The sequence below is a fragment of the Thermobia domestica genome, chromosome 3 (genome assembly GCF_964235325.1).
Source record: "Thermobia domestica chromosome 3, izTheDome1.hap1.1, whole genome shotgun sequence".
Classification (NCBI taxonomy): Eukaryota; Metazoa; Arthropoda; class Insecta; order Zygentoma; family Lepismatidae; genus Thermobia; species Thermobia domestica.
In genome coordinates, this window is record NC_137456.1 from 36,236,955 (window position 1) to 36,262,922 (window position 25,968).

Genomic DNA, 25,968 nt, shown 5'->3' on the forward strand with positions numbered 1-25,968 from the left:
GGCCATGGTACCCCTGCCAAATTTAGAGGGGGTGGTCCTATGTACCCCTAGGTTATTGAAGCCGGGCCAAGGTCATTGACCTTTGACCTATGACGTCATAAAAATTTTGCTGACTCGGCTGGACATACGGGGGGCCTACTACTGCAAGGACGAGGGGGAACGAGGGCGAGGACCAATTGTTACTGGAAGGGTGAGGGTGCGCAAGGGAGAGGAACAATTTCCTTCGCGAGAACAAGGGGGAAGCGAGAAAGACGGACAAGGCTTCTTAACAACAATTTTGGATTTGCAATTTGACCATTTTTAGAATGTTATAATTGAAATAACATCTGCAATGTCCCCTAGATGATAGCTGATGTCTTAATAAGATTACAAAATGGTCATATTCATTCTTTCACTTATTTGCAGTAGACACTTCCTCTTGTGAATTTCTACATAATTGTTAAAAGTAATAATGAAAATGAATATAATATTAATGACACTTAATAATAACGACAGTTTGTCCTGGGATGACGCAGATTTCTTTCAATTTAGTAGAGGTGTCTTCCTCATCACCTTAGAAAAAATAGAAACTAACTTCTACACACAAAAGTAACATTAAATAATGGGCCAGTTTTAGCAAATAAGGAATATATACCACATATTACAAATGATGTTATTCCTGAAATTGTAAACAAAATTCACCAAACTAATTTCGTGCAGATAATTAACTCAATCTTTTACATAAATCTTATATTTTTCCTTATACCCTAATAGTTCATCAAAGAAACAATATAATAAAAGAATACCTTTTAAACCTCACCTCCATTATCACTTTTAATTTGCACTATGAGACAAGACGATTTTTTTTAATCTCGTGAGCAACACCAGTTCACCCGAGGCTTAGGTCTTTTTTTTTTTTTTTTTTGGTATTTTGGCGAACCTATAAATTGATAAAATAGATTGTGCGATCACAATGAAAATCATTTATGAACGTTTAAAGATACACAAATCATTACACATTATATCCCGATAATAAATATGGTTTAAATATTAGATACACACTTCTTACATTTCTAGTGACGCAGAAGGATTCTTAGAACATCTAGATAAGGGAATACATTTTGTACGTAAATTTACAGAACGAGACGAGAAGCGAATTTTCGAGAACGAGACAATAAAGAAGGTTCGAAGAACAGAGACGGGGCGGGACGTCTATAAAATTTACCTAATTTGTCGTACGTGGCTGAGTGGTAGAGCGTTCAACTCCGGTGCTTGGAGTTTCTGATTCGATCCCAGCTCGCACCGTGTGGACTTTGTGGTGGACAAATAAAGTGCTCTTGGGTTTTCTCGAGATTCTCCCGTTTCTTCTCATTTTCTTCATTTCACCATTTTATTCATTTCTTATCATCACCCTCTAATATAGCTTAACCCCCACATACGTGTTGCGTAAATTCAAAGATTTCAGTTCATTATTCTTATATCTAGTATCTACTCGTCTCATGGAAAACACCAGTTTTGCACCGAGAGATGTAAAGGAAACTATTCAAATTTTTACTGAACATATTCACGGTAATATTAAACGTCGAAAAATGAAATGAAATCTTTAAGTTTTACGTCCCACGGTTATGCCGGTTAGGCTAAAGGAGACGGTGATAATGAGATATGAGTGAAATGGTGGAATGAAGAAAGTGGGAGGAAACGGGAGAACCCCGAGAAAACCCACGAGCACGGTGTTTGTCCACCACAAAGTTCACTTGGCGGGGGCTGGGATCGAACCCGGGACCCCAAGCACCAGAGGTGAACGCTCTACCACTGAGCCACCGCGCCCCCATATATTAAACGTCGAGTGGTCAATGATTTGTTCCATTTTATGTGATCCGGTATAATTTATACGACGGTATATATAATTTTTTTGCATAGAAGTTATTTTAAGGAAAAAGTTAGGCAATATGCTGGAAAATTGAGGATCTGTTCTTCACGAGGACTTTCTCACACTAACATAATCACGCCCTCAATGATATGAGGGCGAGGGCCAACTTCCACTGAGTGCGAGGGTGAGTCCATGTCACACATAGCCTGGCTGCCAAACGGGACGGTAAACTCAGTCAACTCCAAACTCTTGGCATGGATGAGAAATTTCACTTATATATGTCAATGTAAGTATAAACAAATGCAATTTAACCAAATATCTACTCAAAGTCTTGTCGTGTATGAAGTTTCTTAACTGTGTAGTAAGATATGTTTAGTGAAGTCTGAACGCCAACAAAATCTCGCAAACCGTTGGCATAAGTAATGTTTTCAGAAGCAAGTATCAACGTATGTTTAACCAACTTTGATCGTTCAATGATTTTTTTCTAATCTTCGCACATGTGAGATTTTCCACCTGTATGTATTAACATGTGTCCGGCTATATTTAAAATTAGACTAAATTTATTCCGACACTCTTAGCATGTGTAAGGTTTTTCACCTGTATTGATTAATCTAAGTGTATCTAAACCTGAACGCTGACTAAATTTGTTGTTATATTCTTCGCATAAGTGTAGTTTATCTCTTGTGTGTAGTAACATGTTTAGCTAAATGTGAACGTTGTCTAAATTGTTGACCACACTCTTGACATGTGTGAGGTTTTTCACCTGTATGGATTAACATGTGTGTAGCTAAACTTGAACGACGACTAAATTTCTTTCCACACTCTTTGCACATGTGAGATTTTGCACCTGTATGTATTAATATGTGTCTAGCTAAGCATGACTGGAGACCAAAATTCTTACCACACTCTTGGCATTTGTGAGATTTTTCACGTGTATGTAGCAACATGTGTGAATTTAAATTTGAACGCCGTCTAAATTTGTTTCCACACTCTTGGCATGTGTAAGGTTTTTCATTTGTATGTATTAACATATGTCTAGCTAAACTTGAACGCAGACGAAACTTCTTTCCACAGTCTTGGCATGTGTGAGGTTTTTCATTTGAATGAATTATCATGTGATTAGTTAAATTTGAACGTTGACTAAATTTATTCCCACACTCTTGACAGGTGTGGGATTTTTCACCTGTATGTATTAACGTGTGTCTAGCTAAACATGAACGTTGACCAAAATTCTTACCACACTCTTGGCATTTGTGAGTTTTTTCACCTGTATGTATTAACATGTGTCTAGCTAAACATGAACGTAAACGAAAATTCCTACCACACTCTTGGCATGTGTAAGGTTTTTCATTTGTATGTATTAACATATGTTTAGCTAAACTTGAACGCAGACGAAATTTCTTGCCACACTCTATGCACATGTGAGGTTTTGCACCTGTATGTATTAACATGTGTCTAGCTAAACTTGAACGTAGACTAAATTTTTTCCCACAGTCTGGGCACGTGTGAGGTTTTCCATTTTTATGAATTAACATGTGTTTAGCTAAACATGAACACCGACTTAATTTCTTACCACACTCTTCGCATGTTAGATTCTTTAAACTTGTACGTATAACCGAATTTGAAGAGTCACTTAATCCGTTTACATATTCTTGATTCATGGGAGATTGTTCACCGGTATGTATTAACATGTCGCTTGTCATAATTGAATTTCGACAAATTACTTTATCACACTTTTGGCAAGGAAAATGTTTAACACTGTCATATGTTAACGTATGTCTTGCTGTATGTGATCTACTATTTCCTGGGTTAAACTCCTTCCAAACATGAGATTCTTCATCTGAATGAGATATTACCTTTTGTGTTCTTAACATATTCGCTTTCGTGGAGTAAGCATGTGTATGGAACCTGTAAGAAATTCAGTAAACTAGATTGTGGAAAACTTAATACACTATATCGAACAACAAACAACAAAGATATGCAGAAGTTAGCATCTAAAATAGACAAACCAAAATATTGGATATTTAACGTAAGGCTTTTCAACGCAATCATAAGTTTTACAACGGCGAAAGTGCTAAACCTCGTAACTCATCAAAACCAAAATTACAAGAGAGCAATAAAACTGTTGTGCTTTTACATTATCTTATATGGGATACCAGGTTTTAAAGGTTAGTTTCTTCAAGCTTTTTTATCGGTTTTCGTTTAAGAGCTTTGCACAAATGTAAAACCTGATGTGCGGAATTGAATGCAACCAAATTCTAAAATTTCATAAAAAGTGGAGATACGAGATTTTGAAGTTTCGCCTGATAAACTGGTGTATATAATTGTAATAAATCTTAGAATACATAAAATCTTACAGATATTAGGAGAAGAGAACTATTGAGGGGTTTCAGTATCATTTTTACTCTCCAAACAAAAGGATGTCCTTACCTTTACTATCTCAAATTGTATTACATTTATCTATGAGTTATCGGATTAAACTCAAAAACGTACTAACATATATACGTTACACTATGGAATTAACATCTTATTACTACAGGTGAAAATGGTGGTACGCTCTCACTGATAGTGCTTGTGTAGTACATCATTAATTTTTGTGGTAGAAAATTCAGTAATTGTGAAAGATTTTTGCAATTACAACTACCGAAATCTGTTCGTATTATGACAAAGAAAAAAAAAAGACTATAACCATTTTTAAAATGTTGCACAAAATACGTCATTTCAAGCAGTATACTAATCTCCACTAGTGCTTCTAAAATAATTTGAATGCTCTGAGATATTAAATTTTACCCTATTACAATCTTTAAGTCTATTGATATTCATCTAAGTAAAAAAAGCACCCTTCTTAAATAAAAACTTTTGAGAATGCTACGCCCTGAATATTAAGAAAATGATAGAAACTAGGTATACATTTAATTATAAAAGAAAGGCAGCTCTAGTTTTCGAAATAAGTTAGCTAATATGTTGTGTACATACCTTTAAATGAGTTTTTATCATGTTACTTCATTCAAGTTGGTATCATAAGGACAGAAGGAGGATCAAGAAATATACGTCAAAAAATATCACCTCTGGTGTCCCTCTTTTAAAGAAGGAAAATTTAACATAAGTTTATCGTTTAAAATAAACAGTTACATGCTATATTAGAAAATGCTATATTTACGAGGAACATTCAGCATAATATTTATCAGTAGTTACAGTTGATATACAGCTTGTCTGCTATAATTTCAGGAAACGGGTGAATAGCTTTAAAGAATATTTTGCACAGATGAACATTCTGTCTCCCCCTTTTGTTACTTTTTATTGTCTTTTTATGTTACTATCATTAGAATCAGTGTTCTATGAGTAAAAGAACACTTTTAAATTGTACGCCAAAAGCAAAGTATCTTACAAGAGGATTACGTTACGAAGGTGAAATTTACAATATACGAAGTCCGACAATAAAGTAATAAGAAAATTGTTTCAGCTTCTGCTGACAACGGTGCAGTGTGAAACCGTCGCCAGCGTGTGGCCTTGGGCCTGCTGCAATAGCACAGCATGTGACACGCACGAAGTATTTTTCATTGTGAAGTTAGAAGTTAAAGGGTGCGATCGTGTGATGGACCCCCGTCACAACAACGGAAGCACGTGATATTGACCAGTGCAACGCAATCTCCTTCTGTATGAAACTTGATGAGACTGCCTCAATAACGTACTGGATGATTCAGCAGGCCTTTGGAAATAAACTGTTATCAATGGCAGCGGTGTATTGTTGGTATAAAATGTTTGTGGTGGGCAAACAGAAATCGAAGATAAACAGCGCAGTGGACGATTCACAACAATATGAATGGAAGAGAGCACACACAGTGAGAGGGAACTTCTCCGACTAGATAGACGATTAACCGTGAAAATGATTGCGGATGAACTGAACATAAATCGAGAAAATGTGCGTCCGATACTAGTTAGCTCGCACAAGTTTCCTCATCCCGTTTGTAGTGGCGGTTTAAGTTTGCAGGGTTGCCAGCATCAGTTAAAAAAGACATTCTTCTCACGTTATTGTCGGAACTCGGAGTTAAAATCTGTACTGAAAACCAATGGGCAAGTTTTATTCGTTTTAACCCATATATTCCCAAGATAATTTTTTATCAAGTTTTTAATTCTTTTTAGGTTTTGTCTATTCAACAGGTTTCATGTTACATTGTTATTTATTTTTCTGAACACAAATCTTTGCGCGGTGAGGCCGCCTCAAAAATGGGGCAGTGGGAACTGCAGGGTACGTGACACCTGATACAATATAGCTCCAGAAATGGGGCAGTGGGAAATAGAGGGTAAGGTAAAATTAATACCAGATAGACATGAATGTTTCTGTGAACTCAATTTGTGTTATGCATAATATGCGGTTTATTAAATTTACTGTTAATATTATCCCTAAAGAACTAATGAAGTGCTGTAGTTTTAACTTATACAATGTTAGAACATTTGAGCCTTCAGAAAATATAAGAATTAACAATTTTAGACATACATGCATGAAATTTGCCTTTAAACAAACACAATTAAACATCTTTCAGGCATTCAAAAATGTCTGCAAATAAAAAAGAATAGTCAGACAACGCTTTGTGCTACGATCGTTATAAGTGGATTGCAAGGAAACACTTAGCGTGAAGTCTAACTTCACATTTCACACATATTTATGTTGTATTCTTGTGGCATTGTCCACATCTTTTCTGCGTTTCACTCGAACCAATACCACGTCCTTTTCCGTCCAGTCGTTGTCTTTCTGGAACATATTTCTTTGCTGACACTGATTGAGCTGTTCTACCCATTGGTAGGCCTACAACATACATTGCCAGATAGGATTGAACCATTATTCTAGTAAAATCAAAAAAAAAACATGCAATTTTTTTGCCTAGCACTCGGTGTTAGCCTATACATGTGTGATATGCGTTACACATTGATGTATTCAAAGGGTACATAAGTAGCTGCCAATACCATTTCTTCATTCGAATAGACACCCTATAGGCGGCAATATTTGCATTTAACTTGTCCACGCCACGCGTATACATATTGTACTCTGCCACGCACGCTGGTTGATCAACATCAATTTTCTTTTTTGCTACCTCACTCCAGCGTTTAGTTTTCCCTAGCGGAGCTACATCTACCTCGTTTGACACAATAGTTACATTCTTGTGCTTTTACCTGACAATAGTTGCACCTGACGAAATGTCTGTAACTTGATTATACGATCCACGAGGCTGTTTCTGCATTTCTTCCGGTTGCTTTAGGGGTGCCTTTTCCACTCTGTTCATCCACACAGTGTCTGTTTTATCATGACCTTTAATTCCAAGTGTTTCCAACAGACGCAGGAATGTAAAGAAGTTATCCATGTAAATGCTGTATTCTTCTCCTGCTGGAAGCCTTTCAACTATATTTAGAACAACTGAACCTCCCACCCCAACTTCAGGATTTGTATTTCTCGTTGAAGCACCCTGGTAAGGTTCTGCAGAAATTAAATATCATAAACGTGTACACATGACCCATATTTTAAACCCAAATCTTATCGGTTTCCCTTGAAGATGTTGCTTGCAACCATGGGGCCCGAAGAATGGAACCATGGACTCATCAATGCTCACATATGAATCTTTAGGAAAATACTTTAACTATTGTTCGTTTAACATGGTTTATAGTAGGCGAATTTTACTGAAATCATCATTGCAATCAAGCTTAGTATTATCACAAACATGTAGATAACGCAATATTTCTCAAATCGATTTCTAGACATGGCCTTAGCTACACCAACATGATGGGTATCTACACCCAGGTTTGAATACAAATGATACCTGGAAATCGTACAATAAGCACTAACCAAAGGAATCGCGACAAATAGTCGCATATCGTTAAGTGTGACATCAAATTCTTTCCCATGTTTCTGAACAGCGTAAAGTCTCGAATAGTTAACGAAGAAATAACGTCATCGTCGAAGAATAGTTCGAAAAGATCAACAGGAGACACATCTTCTTCTAATAATTCTGGCCTTTCCCAGATACGTGGAGGTTTCGTAGGAATATCGACACTCTTCCATTACCTAATCGAAAGTGAATTACGTTTTACTTTTTTGAGCGGTGTGGCCTGCTGACACTAGCAGTAGGTGGTTCATGTTCACTTTCCTCTTCCAACTTTCTTCTGTCCACAACAATTCCATTGCCCGTAATTCTTCTAATTTCAAGCTCAGCGCTTGCACTAAGCTGGTTACCAGATTGGCTGTTTATTGTTGAACTTTAGCAATCCTCGTCTCCGCTGTCTTCGTCGCTCAATTGTGAGTTCTCAGGAGGAGTGATATAAATATTCGCAACTAGGAAGTTGTCTTCCGCTTCAAGGATGGCAGCAATTTCGTTGAAAGTCAACCTGAAGGAAAGGAATATATAAAGGATATATATTAGTGTGAGTAGAAAATATCGTTCAAAAATTTCTGACATATTTTATACACTTAAAAAAGAATATAGTTTAAAACAAGTAAATCACCATAACAGCCCCTAATCTTCGCAGAGCTGAATCATAATGTCATCAATAATTCTATAATTCATACGGGATGTTGTTCTCGAAGAAACAAAAAGAAGGTATACTTTTACACATCCGGTTTTGAAATTTCCATTGTTTCATACGCTACAACATTTACAATATGAATTACTTACTGTGCACATTACAAAAAATGAATGTTTCAACCTAAATAGTAGAAAGAAAATACCATATTTGAGAGATTATAAATGTATTACTTTTTATATAGAACGTTTTAAAAGTTTGTATAACTAAAATGTGTTTGTTGATGAAAATATTCATTTTAGACTGTTAATGTATCATTTAAGTTGCTGTCGCATGCTTAGAAACACATATTTTAGCTAAAAGGCCTATTTCTGTTTGACTGTCCAACATTTTCCTTAAACTTATCCGTACAATGGATAATTATAAATATAGAATATCCTTACCACTTGTTGAAGCTGGTAGAAGCGAGAGAAGGTTCGAGAGAAATAGGAGTAGCGATAGCTCTTCCGCATAAATCAGTCCTACCTGATAGAACTAGGAATATACCCAAAGTATAAACTAGGAATATGATCAAACCTTAACCATCTCTGGTGTTCCCAATGCCCCAATAATTGGGCAGCAGGCTTCTTACAGTAGGCATGCCTACAGGTTCCCACTGCCCAATTTTTAGGGCACCAAAGTTTTGGTTAAAAAAAAACAGTGGATTGTAATAATGATGGCCCAACATATTATTATACCTAAATTACAGAAGTTTGAAAATAACAAATCAATAAAAAGAAATTTAAAAAATCAAAATATTAGTACTTCAATATCTTACCTTTTCTGACCTGACATCGGGTCTTGCTCTTGAGAAATGTCCTGATTATAAAACACACAAAGGAAACAAAAGACGATCACTAACCGAACGTTATCATCGAGCCAGATACTCCAACTAATGATCCATAAATAATAGAATTTTAGAAAGTTTTTACAGTTGCTGTTAAAAGATCGGAAATATATCCCCCAACTTTTGGGGCAGTGGAAATATATGGGTTAAGGAACGAAACGGGAAATTTCCGTAGTTTCCTTAATACAAAAAAATACCATTGGATTTAAATTCGAGGGCAGATTATAAACCACAATAATTTTTTCTCCCCAGATTTCCAGCTAGAATGGTGAAATTGCATGATGAGAGAGTTTGAAATTTGCGCTACAGAGATTTCTTTGTTTTCCTATGTAGCTCTAGCGACAGAAACTTGAACTAAGAAACAAATATGGCGTCCTGTTACTGTCCTCAACATGTGAAGAGAAGCCCGTTATGATTATATTTCAATGAAACAAAGGGCATACACCAAGAGAAAATTACTGTAACATGCGTACCGTATATCGGGACGATTGTATAGACTGTTGCAATGTTTCCAGTTATTGTGCATTCCGCCACACTCCGGGCACTCGGTAACAGCTTTAACACTGCAGATTATCCGCGCCATCCAGCCCGCAATTCTTAATGACCGTTGTGTGCACCAGCGAACCTTATCGCAGAAAATTTTCTATGCTGTAGTGTACGACCTTTCTCAGGACACGTTGCAATTCCGTAAAGTTGGTGCTCGCTAGGTGCTTAAGAACCTGACAGATAACCACGACGGTCAGCGAATGATTACATGCTTGGATCACTTAACGCGTTATGCCATCTGTAAGCAATCGTCAATGGTGATATGTCTGGGGCATACGATTAGACGCTCGCAACCAAGCAGGTCTTTATGGAGTGAAACATACTGGTTCGCAACACGGCAAAAAGTAAACGTGATTCAATTTGCGAGAAAAGTGCTTATGACAGTGTTCTGGGAGATTTGTTAAACACGGGACCACTGCAAATGCTGCAGCCTAAATTAAAACTTTGGTTAATGTTGCGTCGTGCCCTGCGTGAAAAACGTCGCTACAATAATGCTCACAACATCACACTTCATCAGTACTGCCAGTCCACACGTATCTTTGGAATCACAGTTTCACATCTCTTTGGTCTCATGAAGAAATTCCTCACCGGTCAAAATTTTGCGACAGATGCAAAAGTGAAAACAGCAGCCCGGACATTCCTTTACTCCACCATAACAGACTTTCACGAACATTGCATCTTGAAACTGGTGTCAAGCTGATAGAAACATATTGAGAAAGTTGGTGACTGTAGAAAAGTGGACCAAATACGTAACTTTATTTGTGCTTTGTTTGGTTTTGGTATATAAAATTTTGGGGGGGGGGAAATATTGTGCGTTACTGTCCGATCCGCCCTCCCAATAAAATGCATTGCACAGATATCCATTACACATCATCTGATGTAGTATAGTGATCACAGCTTTGCCAGCATATAAAAAAAAATTAGGATATCTACATTTCTGTTGGAATGTCACGAAAAATTATTCAGCTGTGAACCCATACATCTTAAACACAACATATAGACTACTTTCGGTATTCTAACATATGAAACGTCTAGAACTGCAGGTCTCGTCGCACAAAATTATTTTAAAAATTCAGAAAAACAAAGTATTTTCATCATTTTTCATCTGAATAACGCAATTTCCCGTTTACTTATTTGAACTGGCAAAATATGTCACAGAATCACAATTTCTTCCTGAGTAAATCTAGTGCAAATTACCGGTTTTGTTCGCGAATTAATACACAAATATCTTCACGGGAGAACACCTTGTGGAAAATTTTTCTTCAGTACATCTACTTAATTTTAAGGGTTTATACATGGTATAATCTTTTTAAACACACGATAGAGAGACTGAAAATTATGATACAATATTCTTAATGTTGTGCTGAACACATTAATATATAAAAGGCCGAAACTAAAAGAGAAGTACACATCTAAAATAATTAAAAAATATCTTATTTCGAGGCTTCACAAACGCATTCCGAAGAAAGTACATATTACACTTATATTTTCTTAGTTAAAGTTTCTTTTTCTTTGTAGAAATTCGTCTTGCAACTGGTCAATATTTCAATCCAGCCAAAAGTAAGATTTTGAAAATGCAACGATCCAGAGCAAGTGCACAATAAGGTTAGCATGGCTGCATATACTGCACTATCTGCGGAATTCAAAAGTTGAAGCATTTTTTTTTTTTTTTTTTTTTTTTTTTGGACATACCGTTCTAGAGGTGTCACCCTCGCTAACAGGTGTTTGTTTCGCAGGCTAAAAGCAAAGAACTTATTGTGCATACGTTCACGTATGTTTGAACGAAGACCTAAAGAGTTAAATATATCCAACAGCCCCGAGTTTTAATAATAAATTTGCTGTAATATTACCTGCATGTGTGAAAACTGAAGAAAATGCAATATATACTTTATCTTTAAACTTTAGTATACATACGGTAATATAAAAAACACAGACACCCTGTCATTAAGTGGTCCCGTAGCCTCATGGCGTCAGAAAAAAAAACATCTCTACTGCATATAATCCACGATTAAACCAAGTTACCCTCGATTCCTATCACGCACTTAAACAGGTTCATGTTGTATAATATTCTCTTCTCGCTTCTCACCTACAAACCCGCCTACATAATTTTATACTTTCAGGAAAATATTACAATTACCATGCATATTTCTGTCGCAAACAAAGTGAAGCAATTAGTTAGACATTTTGATTGCATTACTTTTGTAAATATATGTGATATCTTTCTTGTGTAAACATCAACTATACATTTAGCGACGTGAACCTTCATTTACTTCACATAACGTTAAGTAAGCTACTCAAAATTTTGTTTTGAAAATTAGTAGGTTTTCTTTCCTGCATGTTATTAACCATCTATATAATACAATATATTGCACAATGTAATGTTATTCAGCTTAATTAAAGGCGATATAGTTGGGTAAATGATCCCTTTTTCAACGTAGTATTGCATGTGCATTATTTACAATTGAGAGATCTTGAAAATCTGGTCAACAGACAGTATCTCCTTTCTACTCGATTGCAAGTAATGTTTACAGGCCATATGTTAAAAATACAACTGTAGCTGTGTGATTGGTCTATACAAATATCTACATTTATCTCCATGATTACGTCAACAACTATCAGTTACATAAATTATTAGACATTCAAAGGAAATTTCTTCTACAACACATCACTGGTAATTTGCTTTAGGATTTTACAAACTAGTAAACGTTGGTAACACACACATGAATAAAATTCATTGAACGGGACGAAAGTTTACTGATATAATTACACATGTACTAACGAATATATCATTGCATACAAAAAAGTGTGACCCAAATTAGAATCGAACTCAGCATCTTACACTTATTAGCCCGGTGCATTGCCGCAAATTAATGCAGAGTCGTTCTGACGTATGATTACCGTCATAGTAGAGGCCGTCCAACTCTTCAGCATGGCTCTAATGACACGTCAGAACGACGCTGCATAAGGCCCAATAACTTTAGCTTTTATTTATAAGATACTTAGCAGAATGATAAAAGCGGACAAAGTATTGGGTACATATGAAAATGTGGAAATAAAAAGCTGTTTAAAAATCTCACCAAAATATTTTGTTTACAGTAAAAGAATTACAAATGATCAAGTTAAACGAATTTGTAAAAAGCTTTAAATCGATTGAATAAGTGATGGGATGTTAGTGAATGTGTGAGATATAAAAAATAAATGTCGAAACGGTAAGAACGTGGCGTGGGTAACACATATACCACTGTCTTAACGACGAATTAAATATCGTTGCTTTACATTAGGATAGTAGTTAAAATAACAATATCTGGTGGCACTGGAGGAAAAAGGGTAAAGGAGCTACATCTTGCTTAACAATTCGCACGTCTGCCAAATATCTGTTACACTGCTCGAATTTTTTCATCTATGACTAGGAGTCAACATAGTGACATATATTACACGAGTCATTAATACCAATACCCTACAAGTGAATATAGTTTCAAAGTGTGAATCTAAGACTTCCAAACTAAGCAAATTCAATATTTAGACTGGAGGGAATATATGTGTAAATACTGGTTGCAATAGAGAAGAAGGAAGTGCTTGTTCCTATCTTGCACACTGTTTCCATGGAAACAAGGCGTTAGTCTCTCTTACTCTCTTAATTTAATGCAAATAAATGTCTAAAACTATCGTTAATTTGAAGCACTTCCAATTTGAAGAGAGAATGGAGGGATGAGATAGAAGCTACACTTGGGACGCTGAATAGGTCGCAAAAAATTCTCTAGTTTTTCTCTATGAAAATCTGATACCAGAGGTACTAATAAATTCAACCACTTCCGGTTTCGATATGCTGCGGCGGATTGTGAGGTTTCATATAAGAAACAGAAGTTATATGCATTCTAAGTATAATTTGTCGACATCTATTAACATTTGGGTTCTATGATAAACTTGTAAAACAGAAATGGACAATTTGAAACTCCTTCCGTTTCAACTTATAGTTAACGTAAAACATAAAATCAATTCTTGTCAAACTAAATGAATTAGAAAAACACTAATATCGATATCTTTTATCGTTTTTGTTCTATAGAAGTAAGTGTTAAAGCTGGTAATAATGGTAAGCTTGAAACAATTTCTGTTTCGGTACAGTGTTATCGATAATTATGCTAACTTGTCCTGAGACGCTAAGAATGGCTGAAGTCTTTTTAAATAAAATAATTCCACGCTATTTGTTACAATTTTTGTTTTACGTCGATAAAAGTTGAAACCGGAAAATGGTAATTTTAAACACATATGGTTTGAATAAAGCTTCAACGGGAAAACGGAACGTTTTCTCGAACAGAAAGCTCGACTTGAAAAACATCCCTTTTTCTTAGCGTTTTTGCTCTACGGAAATAAATGTTCAATCCGCAATGGTAAATCTAAAACCTCTTCCGTTTCTCGTATAGTGCTGTAAATAGTAACGTTGTCTTCAAACGTTGAACCGCTTGAAGAAAATCTTCTCCCTATCTATTACCGTGTTTGTTGTGTGGCGATAAATGTTGAAACCATATATCGTTATTCCTAAACATTTCTTGTTTGAATAGAATCTCAACGTAGGAATTGAACATGTTCCTTAAATGCGAAATCGATTACAAGAACCTGCAAGTTAATAGTTTTAGGGCTTTTGCTCTAAGAAAATCACTTCTGAAATTGGACGTAAATGTGATCAACTCCCCATTTTAAAATACTTTAAGTTTTGTCCTACAATTCCGCCGGCTAGGCTACAGGAGACAGTGATGATAAGAAATGGTGGAATGATAGTAGAAGGAAGGAGGGATAAGCCCGACAAAACCCACGCGCACGGTGTTTGCCCAACAAAAAGTTCACTTGGCACGACTTGCGGTCGAAGAAAGGACCCCTGCACCAGAAGCGAACACTCTACTACTGAGCCAGTGCGGCCTCATTTTAAGATTGTTGAGGATAATCATTATACATTGTGTTGCGAACCGGAATCCTCTGCAGAAAAATGTTTCTCGTTATCATATATTGAAATAAAACGCCGAATTGTTTTCAGAGACCCGCGTTATACTACCTGCTACCGTTTTCGTTTTGATACGAAAATGAAATATAAGTGTTATGTCACACGCTTATGCCGACCAGGCTAAACGAGACAGTGATTATTAGATATGGATAAAATATTGAAACAAAGAAAATAAAACCACCCCAAGGAAACTTACTTACACCGTGTTTCTCTACTACAAAGTTTGATTGGCGCGAGCTGCGATCACACTATGGACCCCGTGTATCAGAAGTGAATGTTCAAGCATTGACACATTTTCATTCAAATTAAATAAAATGAAATATTTAGTTTTGTCCCACAGATATTTCGGCTAGGCTAAAGGGCAAAGGAATGATGAAAAAGGAATGAAATATTGGAATGAACATAAAAGGAGAAACAACAAGGAGAGAGAGAGGAGTCATTTAAAAAAAAACTAATGATTTGAATAGAGGCTTAACTGAGAATATGGAACCTTTTTCATGGAAGCTGAACCGATTGTAACAAAGCATATCTCGATATCTCTTACCATCTTTAGTGTATAGAAGTCAGTACAGAAACTAATTGTATTATTAAATTTCTAAAACTTCCGATTTTGCTAGAGTGTTGTGCGTGTAGTATGTCCTCTTTAGACCGTCTACTGAATGTAAAGAAATGTTTGTCAATATCTGTTTTTGTTCCCGTTCTATGGTGACAAATATTTAAACCGAAAAGCATCATACGGTTAGATGAAAATGTCAAAGCTGAAGTGATAGTGAATTTAAACAACAACGGTTTTGACAGAGTTATAGACAGTCATGACACGTATGTTACATATAGATACTGAATAGTTTACAAACAATCGCTTCTCGTTGCGTGTTACAGTTACATTTTGTGACAATAAAGGCTAAAATCAAAATGACTAAGATGAATAAAGTTCGGTTTGAAAACAAGGTTAACGGACTAAATGGAACCTATTCTTAAGACCCTGAAATACTTATAAGAGAAATAATCTTGAAAGTATTGGCTGTTTACCTTGTACGGTAATCAGTCATGAAACGGACGTAATAGTAAATTTGAACTACTTTTGATTTTGGGAGAACCGAGCGAAACAGCTCAAGTAGCAAAGCGTTGGCTTCGCACTCGTGACCTCGCGGACTCGATTCGCGTTGCGACCATCCTGACTTGGGTTTTCCAGTCTCCCTGAGTCCTACTAGGCAAATATCGGGATAGTATCAAATAAATAGGCCCTGGCCGACACCGTCCCAATTCCTTTTAATTTTTATTGTTGTTGTTGTTAGGTATTTACTATAAAATGGACTCTGAGCTGTATCTGGTGATTGCTAAATATTTAAATAAAGAATTTCATAACCTTCAATGTTGTGCTACGACAATGAATCGTTTGCGAACATTCGCTTCTCGGTATATTAAAATATTTGTCTTCTGGCAATAAATTTTGAAATCGGAAATGAAAAATTTTAACCACTTCAGGCTTGAATGGAGTAAACAGAGGAGATGGAACCTATTCTTCGGACGCTCAACCGATTCCGAAATCCATTTCTCGGTACTTTTACAATTCTCGTTCTTATAGTTGTTGACAGACAAACTGTTCTATAAGTCTTCTGTAACTTATGCACGTAACAGATTAAAAGTCTCAAAAGCTGTCTTTGGTTTTATGCACATTATGTACAATAACTTACCAAAAAGACTTCTGTATACAGCTCAAAAAATTAGAGGTGATGTTATGTCAGATTCGAAACCAGAAGAAATCATTTTCGAATTTCAGATTAGATACCATTTTAAGAAATGGAAAAAAAATCCTTGATTTTACAATTAATTTTCTACTAAAGCATACAAGAAACATTTCTACAAAATGCAGAGTGTGATACATTCACTGTTAAGAGATCTCAAAAATGTTTATTTCACTCGTATAATAAAAGCAAAATAAGGAAAAAAGTACATTCACAGTTAGAAGCTACAGTGGAGAGAATAATCCGCATAATATCACGACATTTGAAACGAAACAGATTAAATAAAAACTGATTGTATCTACGGCCCTTCTCACGTCCGTCTAAAATCTAGTAGAAAAGACATGTCCACATGTTCCACTTTCTGGAGTTAGAAGTAAAAAAACATAAAAAATTAAAAAAAAAATAGCAATACAGTAGCTGGTTGAAGTTCAAAATATACTAGAAATAGAGCGGCCGAGGAATTTTCGTGGCTTGTACTAGGGAACTTTTACGCTTCCTAAGTTCCCAAAATATGACATCCTCTTTTGTCACTCACCGAAAAAATGACAGGATCTTAATTTATACCATTCGCAGTTACAAGCCGAAAAGCAGAAGTTTAGATGCCCTACTGTGCAACAAGATTATATACAAAGATCTAGAATTTTCTCATAGCTTGCCAGTAGAGTTAGCATGATGTCCAAGTATACTTCGACCATACGTTCCAGTAAGGTGCAAACAAGATATTCTTATCCCGAATGTGTCTGAAATAGAACGAACTAAAAACTCTTTGAAACTTGTAGCTAGGTACATTCTTACACTTTCCCTCAATTCCGGAAAGGTACAGCTCGAAATTTACTCCACTTATTTCATAAAAATGACAAAATATATACATTTCGCAGTTTCAAGTAGAAAGGTCTCGATTGAAAACTACAAGTCCGTAAAACGTTACGAAAAAGTTACCAATTATTCTATTTGAAATGTTATCGAACATCAAATTTCTAATGGTAGCTTTTCTGCTTCTCAACGCAAAGGATATAATATGAAATTGTCTTATATCTATTACCTGAGTGAAAAAAAAATATTTCCTATAATTTTATGAAATCTAGTGTAAAAATGTCACTATGTGGCAGCAACGAGAATTTTTCCTCCTTCTATTTTTCACTTATTCTAAATTTAGATGTGTTATTTACGACAATATGAGAAAGTATCATGGGAGTGTTTCATTTTAAATAATGATATTGACCTTTCAAAAATGAAATAAATTGAGTTTTTTTTTTTTTTTTTTTTTTTTAGAATTTGGAAAAATGTAAGAATGCATAGGTAAGAGACATGAAAAAATTACCAATCGTCCCATTAGATATACGGCTTGCATTTTCAACGATTAATGGCGGATATTCTCTTCTAATATAGTGTACAAATCACGTCCATTTTGTAAGGCCAATGAAATGGGTTAATATCTTTTCTAGAATCTAAAAAAGTGTAAATATGCCGCGAAATATTTTCTAGCTCTACCTCCTTGAAACGGGTTTCGAAACATTACGAATCATGGGCACCATTCTCAAAATTAAAGATGGAGAGTATTTCTGAGATTTGTTCTTTATAACATTAAATAAATTGCATGCTGTGCTTTCCTCAATTACTCAACGAGTATGATTATGAATATTCATTTTGCAATTATATTTCTTGTGTCCTTTGTTGAAAAAACTAATTTAAAATAAAGAATTTTTATTGCACTTGGTTAGCTAAAATTTAGTATTGTGAACGGCATTAACTTCTGTTTCATCATCTTCAGTTGAAACACCAGCAGTTGTATGAAAACAATTTTTTAAAGAACTGAAGAAAATAAATAAAGAGGAGTAATATTTTTGCGTTATCCGTGTCTCCGGTAAAATTACAATAGACTATTAATAATAACAATATTATTATATTTATTATTATCTAAAATGAGCAAAATAAATATCAGTGTGCAAATTGAGATTCTTCTTGACTTACTTTGGGCTTGTGTTACCGAATCTACCACCGATTAGTTTAGTGACCTCCAAGACAATGGATTCGATACTGACAGCTGCCATTTTCGATTATTACCATATCTCCCCCCATTCCAAACCCTAGGGGTTCTCTCACCTTAATAATTCTCTTCTCCTGATTTGTAAGTTACATTTTTATTTCAACTCATTGTTTGAAATCAGACTACGAAACGAGTGCCATGTTTCCCCCGTGATCGATTTGTCTCATATATATATATATGAGTGGGAGTGTATATAAATTTTGAACCAACCTTTCTCCTTTGATAGTTCCTTCTCTCCAGTTGAAGTTTGCAACAAAACATTTATATAAGGACTAAGATTTCTTCCTAACTATGATGTTTTAGATACAACTACTTTAAAGTATTCAAACTAATTTGTGAATTTCTATACCCCAGGAATCAACACGCAAGCACTCATTTTTAGATTTACTGTAAAATTCACAGAATTGTAAACAATATATGGGTCGTTTGCAAATAGATTGGCCTTTTGAAGTCTTTTAATACTAAGTTAAAAAATTGTTTTTAAAGATGAGTTCTTTTCGAATGACATATTATTTATAAATATATAAATCTGGTAATCGGTATTTTTTACATAGTTCGTAATGATTTAATATATTTTGAGAGGAAAGACGAATAGAAATATCATTCTCCTGGGTGTCCTTATGTACAAATATTACTAATAACTTGTGTATATTTTCTTTTGGTGTCAATTCTATTTCATAATTTTCTCATACAATATTTGAAATATATTAAACTTTTCCAATTCAAATAGAGAAAGCAAGAAAAATACTTTTATAATAATTTCTATAACATCAAACTCTGTCCTTAATATTTCTGTCATTCTCCTGGGTAATTTCTCGTCTCTTTCAAGATCACATTTGATTATATGTACAAAATCGTAAGAGTTCATTTTTATACAGATAGTACCTTCTATATCTGTGATATTGGCAACACTTTTCAACCTGTCTATTGCGTCAGCCACTTTCTGAGTAAGTATACTGCGAAGTAGGTGTGTGATTCTTTGCAGCATTTCCAGTCATTCTTCTGGTAAGTCATTTTAGTCTGTTTTTAACAATATCTAAATTAATTAGCTTTCTTGAGAGAGACAAAACAGGTATGTTTAAAATGAGTACATCATTTCATGTAACAGATAAATACGGTATAAGATTTTAACAACATGTTAGCGAAATGTCATTCTCCTGTCATAATTACGCAGTCATTCTCCTGGCATTTTCGTGCCAGGAGAATGACCGACTAACCAGGAGAATGGCAATTAATACGTGATCAGAAGTCAGAGCACCCAGACGTTACTTATAAGGGATCTGAAGTGGACTTCCTTGTCACTTGCAGATGGCGATAAAGAAGCAAAGTAATGAAGAGCGTCTTCAGAAACAAAGGGAAGCTGAACGTCGAGGATATGAGAGACGGAAGCAAAAGGCTGTAGAGCGTCCTTCCTTCGCTGCAGAATTGAAAGAAAAATCCAGAATGAAATACCAAAGAAGACGGAAGAAAGGACAGGTTAAGCTCATCAAAGAAATGTCAGAAAAGGAAAAGCGAATGAAGAGAAAACAGTGGCGTCAAAACACAGCCAGAATGAGACAAAGGCGGAGAATAGCAAGTAATACGACTATTTCTTGAGATATTATCTCACCAGGCAGTGCTTCGGAACGCAAGGATGTTCTACATTCCCCAGAAATTGTGGCAGAAATTATAAAGACAACAGAACAGGAGAAAAAGAAAGTGAGAAGAGAAAAAAATCGCGAGTTGAGAGTAAAAGATGAAGTGATTAAATGTCTGAAGAGAAAGTTGGATAAATACAAGAAACGGCTGCAAAGATTGACAACGAAATCTTCTAGGGAAATTAGCTCAAACAAAGAATCATTTTTAACTCCAAGAAAGAAAGTAGAAAAGCTCATAGCTTCAAGAAATAAGAGTGAAATAAGAAAAGGACCTCTCTTTGGTGAAGTTATTAATCAACAGTTAACACGATCAGTTGAGACAAGGAAGGGTGGGGGTTCGGAAAGAAAAAAACGAATGTTACACTAAATAACCTGAGGAAAAATATTTAAAAAGTATCGGATGTTGTCCGCAGCTAGATTTCTGAAGGGAGGGCGCGTAAAAATGTTAGAGGCAGAAAACACCAGAGTGCGCAAGACAGCTACTCTGAAGCTTCAACAGGATATCATCTCGTTTTACGAGCAAGACACTGTCAGTAGAATATTCCCAGGAAAAAAGGATTATGTCAGTTCTAAGTGTGGAAAGCATCAACGAAGAGTATTGGAAGATAACATGACCACCTTATATACAAAGTACTTGAGAGATAACCCGAAAAGGAAATATATCAGCTATAGCACATTTACCCGGTACCGGCCAAAATGGGTGACGAAAATGACTATCGGTGAAAGAGGAATGTGCAATGTGTGAAGCATTCAAATATGGAAATGTTAATCAAAGCTCTCTATGCATATGGCTGTTTAGATATGTTAAAACCAGACTCGCTGTTAGAAATAATTTGCTGTGACTCGCAAGAGGAACAATGTTTATTAAGATAATATGAAAGATGCAACAAGAAAACAATCATTTTCAAGGAACTTGATGATCATGAAGCCGAATATTCAAAGTGGATCACAAAAACTGAAAATTATACAGATAGCAATGAATCGGTCAAATCAGTGAAAAAAGTTGTTAAAGAAAAAATAAATACGACAGTTTCAAAAATAGGAAATGAGTTAATAGAAACAGTAGATGAAGTTTCGAAGCATGTGGCTCGAGTAAGACACCAACAAAATAGTTTGAGATTGCAAAAAACGAACATAACTCAAAGAGAAGCAATAATTCACATGGATTTTAGTGAGAATTCTGCATGTAAGTATTCAGAAGAAACACAGTCATTTAACTTTGGACGATCAAGACAACAAGTGTTAATGCACACGGTGGTCGTTTATACCCGCGACAAAAGTGAGTCTAACATTAATATACAAAGTTTTTGTACTCTGCCCAGTAACCTTCTACATGGAGTACCGGCGATTTGGGCCCAGCTTTAATCAGTGATGAAAAAACTGCTTCCGACTATAGATATAATCCATTTCTGGAGTGACAGCCCTGTTACTCAATATAGGAATAACTTGATGTTTAGTGCAGTGATTTTTTTGAAATGTACCCAAACATATCTAAAGCCACCTGGAATTATCATGAAGCTGGTCGTGGTAAAGGCGCACCATATGGCATTGGAGGCACGTGCAAACGAGTGGTAGACAACATAGTAGCACAGGGTAAGGATATTGCAAACTCAGCAGCTTTAGTCAAGTGTTTAAAAGAGAGCATGCAAAGTGTAATCATTGGAAAGATACCATCGGATGATATTAAACAAATGCAGCGCAAATTATCCAGGAGAAAGGTAAAAAAAAAATTAAAGGAACCATATCTGTACACCATGTGGTCACTGAAAAAGACATAAGAAAACAGACGATTACTCAGAATGAGAATGCTGTCTTGCTTTGCCTGTACAGTCTATTGTTATCACTATGAATTAGGCCAGTACTCTATTTCTCAAATTCCAACCAAAGATAAACTCAGAGTTGAAGACATTTATAGTAGTGATGATGATGCATCTTGTGCAAACGTTACTTACTTCGGGACGCATTAAAGAGGGAAAATTTATTCGCGTTAATATAAAGGATAGGAAAAGGTCATTCCAGTACATTGCACTGTGTAGAAGTGATGTAAAGGATGGTGAAGTGAATATTGAGTATCTTATTCAATGTGATAAAGACACGAGACTATGGAAAAGGAACCTCAATGGTATTACTTACAGTATTAATGTTCATGAATTTACTGAACTTCTTCCACAACCAGAAATTATTTTAAAAGGACAGCGTGAGTTCTATAAATTTTAAGTATAGAATGGTAAACAAGTACTTTGTGTGAGTTTTTTTTTTTTTTTTTTTTTTTATAATTTAATAATTCATTTGCTTCTATAGTATTATAAAAGCTAATGTTCGGTCTCTTACATTTATTATTCAATACGGACAAAAGTCTCACTCTTTTAGGTAAGATCTTGTTTTATAAAAGTTATGTGAAAAATATATCAATTGCATAAAATTTATACTTTCCAACAAACAAAGCTTGTATGATGAAACGGCATGTTTATTTTGAGACTTCTTGTCTTATAGCCGTCGGGTTTCAGGTTAGTATTTGTGTCATAGGCTATATTCTTTAAGATAGCATGTTGCTGTTCCTAGTTTCGCACATAGAAATGTGAATTTAAATTGGATTGAACGACTCTGATGTTACTGTTATATATCATTTTCTAAAACAAACAATATATTATATACGTTTGTATGCATCTTGTAATTAAAACTAAGTATTATGTCATACATATCGCTTTATTATTTTATGTTCTCCCTATTCTTTATATAATAATATAATTTTAAACTTTTTTCACGCTCTGATTCCTTACTTTTTAACTATAGTTAAAGATTAACATTATATTAACGCTTAAGGATATGTGAGTCTCTGGCTGCCAGTTATAAGTATAAAATTAAAAAAAAAATATGTCATTTTCCTGGCTTCGCTGTCATTCTCCTGATGCATGGATTTCTCTTTTTTGCTGTAATGGTAAAATGGTGAAAATCTTAATAAATTAATTGGCCTCGACAATGAAGGGTTTAAATTTTTAGTGCGTATGATGAGTGCTAACTATGAGAGTGATAGTTTAATTATTTAAGTTTCGCCGTTTTTAGTCTCCAAAAAGCCAATTTATTTGCAAATGACCCATATATATAAAAAATGGCATTATTTTACTTTAGCTCGGACATTGCAACCGATTTCTCTGACCCGGTTCGCGGAGCAGTTTGGGAATTACATTCCAGTCGCTCCACCGGATCGTGACCAAATGTCGTGTGGTATTATCATGGTGGTAAACGTGCAATGAAATTACACCTGTGTGGCTTCTAACCCGCTTCGCACGCTCAGCTGATCGGTAACGTAAGTAACTTTTCAGTTAATGAACTTGCATGTGAAGAGTAGACTATATACCACGTGAGAGCACTAAAGGCACAAACAGTTCCAACAACTGACTGAGGCACAAACAGTTGCAGGAAGTGACTGCACCAATAAGAACCGATTGAAGTTGCTGTCCGAGTCAAAGTAAAATCATGCCCCAATTAGAAATAATATTTTAATAGAGTAGTCCGTAGACATCGTAAGTATGTAGTGCTCTTACTTGTAAGATGCTTATCTTCATAAAAATAAATTAATCAAGATCGAACCTGTTATGTGCGGATTCACACAGAAAGTAACTAGTATCCATTGTAAATGAAAGGAAGTATAAAAGTAAATATTGCGGTGCTAGAGAAATGTCTGAGACGTTTCAAAATTTACGTTAGTAACGCATTGTATTGGAAAACAAATATGCAAGCAATGAAAACGTATTGGAGTATTTCACATAACGTCATTACTAGCGCACAAATACACAATTCAGCATGAAAAATAATACATTTTATGCCATATACAGTGTTTTGTCTTATCCTTGTTCACACGTATATTGACCTTTGGTGACGCGCCTGTTCCCTGCCGACGCAACACTTCGCTCCCTCTCGAGCAAGCATGCTGCGGTCCTTCCCTGGCTTACATAGCATTCCTTCTATCTAGCGGCAACCTTGCACACCTTTATTCGTGTCTTTTATATAATAATTCTTACTATGTGCGTACACTATTTGAAACTATGGATGAGTGCCACTCCGTACCCCAAAAATGATGGTTGAAAATAAGACCAGCCTACTTTCTGAAAATGGAGTAAACTATGCAATGAATTTATGTATGAGTTTTTCAATAAATATCCACCTATCTTTTGGTAGCCTTATGTTTTATTATTGTCTAGGGAAGACCTTCGGAAAAGTGGCGTAGATAACTTGGGGATACAGTAACAAACATCTATACCTTTGGTCTGGTATACAAAATATCACGTTTGTGTTACGGAAATTTTCAGATCCTCTTCAGCCACGGAGGTTTTCTTTTACACAAGCCTCTATATATGAAGCGCTATCGCAAAATACCCATTTCGAAAATATCTACAAGGATTGGCTTGAAATGTGTATTCAATAATTAGGTAATCATTCCCTTATTAAAACGGGAGCAACACGAGATTTCTATGGGTGCACTCACTTGTGTTTGTGGTTACAACTAGTCTATGTGTGCAGCGCCACTCCCAAACTGTTGCTTATTAATTTATTTTCGACGTAGGCCTATCTCCTATAACTATTTCTCGAAAAGTATTCCTTACAACTATAAAATTTCCGTACCCATGTAACTGTATTATCAATGTGAACCAATTAGTGTATACAAAATATAACATTACCTGTCTGGCCCAACTGAATTTGAACTACTTGTCGTTAATTGCTTGTAGTCATCACAGTAAGAAGCGCAAGTTTCTTGAACCTCTACCTTTCTTACTGTATCTATATTATTTTCAAAGACAGGATCTTTTACTGCAAATTCAGATTTCTGCGTATCAATGTTTAATTTGAAATCCGAAGAATACATAGCTATATCCTTCTCTCTTGTTTGCTCTCCTTCGGTTGTAGATAATACTAATTCTTTGTTGTCAGTTATCATTTCGTATGTCCACCCTTTCCCTTCGAGTGGATCTTCCTTAAGAAAGCCATAATCAATTTCTTCTTTGCACAAAAATTCCAACTTAACAGACGCTTCGCCAGCCATTGTGGCTCCAAATTTAATACGAATTTGCAACTGTGCTTGATGCTTCCATTTTATTTTATTCTGCCAGCGTAATGAAATGACTTACAAGAACGTTCAAACATGCAATCAGATCTTAATAAATTACTGAATATTTACTCTTCTAAGTAACACGTTTGAAGAACTTCGTTGCTTGCTTCCGAAGCCGCTATCAGTGTTGGTAAAGCCTGTCTCAGACGGGACTGAAGTAAGGCTGCAATTCACGATCTAAAACTCATGACTTTACTTAACGATCGTGTGAGAGGTAACTTGCCCTTAGGTCAAGTTGAAATTTTCTGCAGTCTTTATTTGGATCCTGACTTGGAAGAAATAGAAGCAGTTTCCATTTTCTTCTGGACTTCCATGCAACTACCAATCAGAAAAGAGGAGCGCCTGTCGACATTCAACTTTATTTCTCGCTGTAATTTCAAAATAATGCTTCCTAGACAAGAGAAGCATTAATAATATTAATAGAATCTAATGAAAAATGAATTTTTAGATAACGTGAAGCACGATTTATTTATTTTAAAAAACTTCAAGAATAAAGACCTTAGAGAATGTAGCCTATACAGTGAAGTAAATAGTGTCCACCCGAACACTACACGTATGAACAAATGTAACTACATCTTTTAAAAGAATAAAAATAAGTGATTTAAGAATCTTCTGCAATTTGTATACCAAAAAAGTAACATG

The 25,968-nt window shown here is 35.4% G+C and overlaps 1 protein-coding gene across 3 annotated transcripts; it reads right to left on the bottom strand.

Moving 5' to 3' along the window:
- Positions 1-464: 464 nt before the first annotated feature.
- Positions 465-25,663, bottom strand: LOC145680281 (uncharacterized). Of its 3 annotated transcripts, XM_081750638.1 has the most exons (3): positions 24,899-25,663; positions 4,826-4,928; positions 465-3,757 (listed from the first exon to the last, which is right to left on the bottom strand). In XM_081750638.1, the coding sequence occupies exons 1-2, from the start codon at positions 25,258-25,260 to the stop codon at positions 4,868-4,870; spliced, it is 423 nt and encodes a 140-aa protein (XP_081606764.1). In that variant the 5' UTR covers positions 25,261-25,663; the 3' UTR covers positions 465-3,757; positions 4,826-4,867. The 3 variants fall into 3 exon arrangements, with proteins under 3 accessions (XP_081606764.1, XP_081606762.1, XP_081606763.1); XM_081750636.1 differs by lacking the exon at positions 4,826-4,928 and having other exon boundaries at positions 24,899-25,655; XM_081750637.1 differs by lacking the exons at positions 465-3,757; positions 4,826-4,928 and adding an exon at positions 5,080-8,227 and having other exon boundaries at positions 24,899-25,658.
- Between the last annotated feature and the right edge of the window lie 305 nt (positions 25,664-25,968).

Coding starts and splice junctions, on each gene's coding strand:
- LOC145680281 (XM_081750636.1), bottom strand. CDS start 25,260: ATGGCTGGCGAAGCGTCTGTTAAGTTGGAATTTTTGTGCAAAGAAGAA. Junction 3,758..24,898: donor AATTCAGTTGGGCCAGACAG/GTAATGTTATAT, acceptor AATTTCTTACAG/GTTCCATACACATGCTTACT.